Raw genomic sequence first — 5,574 nt, 5'->3', positions numbered from 1 at the left:
GTAATCCGGGAATCACTTTTTCTTGTTATATTACTCTCAGGGAAATGCTAAAAGCTCTGAACCCGAAGTATGCACCACCATCCAGAGACAAACTTACTAACACTCTAATAGATGCATGGTACTCAGTGGAGAAAGACAATGTACTGTCAGAGCTTAAACATGTCAGGAAGGCTGCCATCACTTCTGATGGTTGGACCAGCATCACCAGAGACCACTACATCACTGTCACCCTGCACTATGTGATTAAAGACCGTCTCCATCTAAAAGTCCTGAAGACCCAGGCAGTCTACGAAGCTCAAACAGGAGTGGTTGTTGCACAAGAGATTGAGGCCATCCTAAAAGAATTCAGCTTAGACCTGAAATCTATTGTTGGAGTCACTGTGGACAATGCCTCCAATATGGATGTGGCTGCGAAGAGGCTGAAGATCCTGAAACTTGGATGCTTTGCACACACATTAAACCTGGGGGCACAAAAGGCCTGCAGTGTTCCGTCGGTGAGCAAGTGGGCAGCCAAGATAAGAGCAGTCATCGTTTGGATGAGGAAGACCAGCATGGCCAAGGTGGTCATGAAAGAAAAGCAACCAGTTCTGTGTAAGTAGATTTTTAAAATGTATTATTCACTTAAAGTTGAGAATGAAATTACATTTATATTAGATAAATGATATTATGATATTATATGTGTGTGTGTGTGTGTGTGTGTGTGTGTGTGTGTGTGTGTGTGTGTGTGTGTGTGTGTGTGTGTGTGTGTGTGTGTGTGTGTGTTATGTCAGCCCTAGATGACCATGAACTAGTGCTTGATGTGAAAACCCGCTGGAACTCCACATATTTGATGATTGAAAGGTTCTTGGAGCAATACCCAGCCATTCAAGCAACCGTTCTGGATCCAAGAGTTAGGAAGGGAGCAGAGAAGGACAAGTGAGTATAGCATTTAAATAATATTATTGATAAAAAATACTATTTCAGTTAACCTTTTATTTTTTTGCATTTATAATGTATTTAACTCATTGTAAATATTATTACATCTCAAATACCTTACTTCTAAAGTACATTCCCCTAACCATTTTAACATTAAGTACTACATATACTGCATTTTTGGTAGATTGGAGAGAATCACTGATGATGACTTCAGGAAAGCAGACGACTTCATCAGACTTATGAGAATCCTCTACACCAGCACCCTGGCTGCATCGAGTGAGAAGATGGCAACATGTGGGCAGATTCTTCCAATCCTAAAGAAGCTAGAGGCTCACTTCACAGTAGCTGATGGAGACTCTTCCTTTGCCATCGCTATTAAGGAGAAGGCATGGACTGACCTGTCCAAGCGCTATCAGGTATTAAAATGGATCAAATTAAATACAATTTGCCATCTTGTAAATTAATCTGAATACTTTACAAAGTCACTGTGCATCTATTCATCTATTCTCATCATCTCATGTTGTGTGTTTTATAGGATGATGACATATCAGCATTTCTGGAGGAGGCCACCATAATGGACCCAAGATTTAAGAGTAAAGTGGACAACAATGAAGCCTGGGACCGGCTGAAGACCGCAGCAGTGGGTCCAGAGCTAGAGCACCAGGTAAACACATTGGCCATCATGTAACAAGTTGTAAAAACAGCTGTCAGCCTAAACTGTGAACTACTAGGCTGGCTAGTACTAGCTACCTAGTAATGCATGCATCTTTGAATTTTCAGCTGCCAGCCAGACAAGAGGAGTGTGCAGAGAGTAAGAGTGACAGTGAGAGTGAGACCACCCAGGGCCAGAGGACCAGTTTGAGTGTGTCTGATCAGGAGGAGGAAGGTGAAGAAGAGATAGAGGTAAGGATTAAGGAATGACATGCTGAATATTTTCATTTTCTTGGGAACAGTCCCTCTGTCTGTTCATATTAAAATCATCACCAACAGGATGTTTTGTCTACCGATATTTCAGACGGAGAGTAAGCCTCCCAGTCCTAAGAAGAAGAAAATATCTCCCCTAGAAGAGCTTTTTGAAGAGGAAGAGAAAGCCGCTAAAAAGGGAGCTGAGTCCATGATCCTCCCCCAGTCAGTTAATGCGAAAGCAGACATAGAAATAAATCACTACAGGAACCTGGCCCCTGTGCCCATGGGCACAGACCCTACTGAATGGTGGTGGAAGAATAGGCGCACACTCCCCATGCTGTATGATTTGTCTGCCACATATTTGTGTGTACAAGCATCCTCAACCCCATCAGAGAGAGTGTTTTCAGTTGCTGGAGACACTATCAGCCAGGAGAGATGCAGGATTCGTCCAGAAAAAGCAGATATGCTCATTTTCTTGCAAAAGAACTGTTAGAAGTTGGACTCATGCATGCATGCAGACAGCCTACCTGTGCAAACTGTTGTTTACTTGCAAACAATCTGCCTACCTCATAATTGTAATGTGCAATCATTACAATAAAGCTGCATTTGTATGATTGAATTTGTGTTTATTATGTACTTGTATATTATAAGTATAATGGATGTCAGGAAAAAAATAATACTAGAACCGTTAAGGAACCGGAACCGAGGGAACCGGAACCAAAACCGGAACCGTTAAGGAACCGGAACCGAGGGAACCGGAACCAAAACCGGAACCGCTAAGGAACCGGAACCAGAACCGGAACCGTTAAGGAACCGGAACCGGAACCTTAAGGAACCGTTACCATTAAGAGGGAACCGGAACCGGAACCGGAACCGCTAAGGAACCGGAACCGTTAAGAGGGAACCGGAACCGGAACCGGAACCGTTAAAATCCTAACGAGTCCCAACCCTACGCTGAACGTCCCACTGGAAGGAGACCCCCTGGCGCTACCAGATGGGGGGGATTATATCTCCACACTGGCCTTGGAACCATAGATATTAGAAACCTAGATACCTCATTGGCCTCTGCAGTTCGTTGGAGCAATTGGTATCGCGGCCGCCATTTTAGCGTAGGAAAACGGACACTCAAAGTGACTACTGGCCAATCACAGCACTCACAGCGCGTTGACTACTGGCCAATCACAGTGCGTCTTTTCTAAGACCTGTCAGAATCTAGTTGTCCCGCCCCCACCTGCCTCTGATTGGCCTACCGAACGCCCCCTTCTGTGACACACGCGGAAGCTTCAGGGAAGCTTTCCTACGCTAAAATGGCCCCCGTGATACCAATGCCTCAGAGCCGAAGGAGGCGTCTACCTTTATATATATGCTTGGAACGCCTCAGGATCCCCCAGGAGGAAGTGGCTAATGTTGTTCAGGAAAGGGAAGTCTGGAGCTCTCTACTGGAACTGTTGCCCCCGCGACCCGATTCCAGATAAGCGGTTGAAGATGGACAGGAGCACCACGATGACATGTTGGAGCCATGGTACGAAAGGGACTCAACAGGGTGAGGTACTACAAAATGTTAACAAATTTAGACCCATGGTATGCATTGCGAAATGAGGAATCGTTCATCTCATTTATCTGTGTTTGCTCGCTATTCAGCTGCAATGGTCTATTAAGTCAAATGTACTTTCTGCGTATTTAAATAGCTGCTAACATCAATGTTAGAGCAGAGGCTGTATAGCTAACATTATTCTAGGAAGCTAATTAACACTACCAGGTGGAGCTAATCACGTTTTCAATTATAGCAATTGAACGATTAAGCTATTTCAAATTGTTAATTTGCTGTAATTAGGTCAGAGTGAGACACTGTGCTGTATGTAAGGAGTAAGCTAGGGCAAATTACATTGTTTGGAACATAGGTCTATATATATATATATATATATATATATATATATATATATATATATATATATATATATATATATATATATATACATACAGTATATATATATATATATATATATATATATATATAATAATATTAATGTGAACACTCTAAACAAACTCAGACAGCAAACTGTACTGAGTTCGGTTCACTTCTCGTCCCCGGCTGCGGTTCGCTTGAACTGTGTATAATGTGAACACAAAAAGATCTGAGCAATCTGAATGATGCCAGTCGTCTATGACATATCTATGGCGCAATCATGGCACCATTGACTTCCATTATGAAATTAAAGTTAAATATTTCCAAAAAATAAAACATAATGAGAAAATATTAGTTGAAAAACGTTTGTCACCTACTGGCACCGTGCATACAAAATTTGGCGCCGATCAGTCGAGCGGTTTGCAAGATTATCTCCGGACACACAGACAAACACAGACACACAGACATGCAGACACAGACCCTCTCATAGATGCCGATTCTGCAGAGCCACACTGCAAAAATGGAATCACGTGGATCTCGGGATCCACATCGAAACTCCAATGTGGATCTCAGACTAATGTAGCCAGCCTGTGACATCAGCAGTTTATGACGTCAGATTATGTTACATAATCTATGATGTATGACTCCATATTTGGGCAAGGTTTCAGCCCGAACAGAGCCCTGTTGAGTTTGACTATCAAATTAAACATACATAATTACATAATTTCTAAAAAGTATAGAACATCCAGTATGTGAAAAAATAATATAGTGGAGATACTGTACTTCTGTGGTCTACTGTCAGTGTGCACAAGTCATTTATTTGGTGCTTATTATTCCAGTGGCCTGTGAGATTAGTACCACACATACAGACATACCCTCTTATAGCTGTACAGCTAGGCTCTTGCAGAGCCACTAAAAATTGTTTAGTGTCTTAGTTGGCGGTTGGATTACTGGCTTTTATATAAGCAATTAAAACAAATAATATTTGTCCGGACACGCTCACTCACAGACAAGAGACAACTTGAACTTTATAGAAGAGATGTGCTATCATGAATACTCATACTGTGTTTCATTTCAGAAAAGAACAACTCACATGAGTGCCTACTTGATGGGGAATAAAGTGCCATACACACCACAACAAGCAGCTGTTTGACAGATAGTGTCCTAAACATGCTGATGGAGAGGAAATACCGAGAGGCATTCCAGGAAGTGAAGATTGCATTGAAACAACAGCTAAATTGCTCTCACCACTGATGTATGGACAAGTGAAGCCGCTGAAGCCTTACCTTAGCCATTACATCAAAGATGATAGCTATGATGGAGTCAATTTGCCTTACCACCATGCCACTGCAGGAAAGACATACATAGCATCTAACATCACAGAGTGGTTGGAGGAGGAAGCAGCTATAGGTTTGTAATTCCTCCCACCATTGTGCATGACAAAATTGTTTCCGTAGTCTACGTCGAGGTAGCCAATGAGGAGAAAGTGGTGAGAACGTGACGAGAAAGTGACAACTAGTGCAGCGTCTGTTTACTGACCAGCCCTGCGAGCTGATAAAAACAACACATTACAACCGGAAGTCAAACACATTTTTTTTAACTTGACAAAGTGCTCTTATTTTGATGTCAACCTTCCTCCTATTTGCTGAAGTTGAAGTATCCGAACTTCAGCAAAGTTTGATTTTGACACGACAATAATGAAACTGTCCGTCACTCCTCGTACCAGAGGCGTATACTGTAGACATGCGCACCTGAGATGGAGCGCCCATACTGTAGTTTGTGTCCAACCGGAGCTATCCTGTCACAACCAACTGCTCACCAAGCAACAAACTGTTTTGGCTTCGTGC

General features: G+C 42.4%; 1 protein-coding gene across 1 annotated transcript; it reads left to right on the top strand.

Moving 5' to 3' along the window:
- Positions 1–829: 829 nt before the first annotated feature.
- LOC311039113 (uncharacterized protein) lies at positions 830–3,296 on the top strand (the record flags this gene model as incomplete). The annotated part of the gene is made up of 6 exons (XM_084048754.1): positions 830–915; positions 1,100–1,331; positions 1,451–1,579; positions 1,696–1,818; positions 1,931–2,160; positions 3,293–3,296. The coding sequence occupies 6 exons, from the start codon at positions 830–832 to the stop codon at positions 3,294–3,296; spliced, it is 804 nt and encodes a 267-aa protein (XP_083904880.1).
- Between the last annotated feature and the right edge of the window lie 2,278 nt (positions 3,297–5,574).

Source organism: Gymnoscopelus microlampas (genome assembly GCF_963454915.1).
Source record: "Gymnoscopelus microlampas genome assembly, chromosome: 22".
NCBI classification, from domain to species: Eukaryota; Metazoa; Chordata; class Actinopteri; order Myctophiformes; family Myctophidae; genus Gymnoscopelus; species Gymnoscopelus microlampas.
This window is presented reverse-complemented; position numbering and strand designations above follow the sequence as displayed.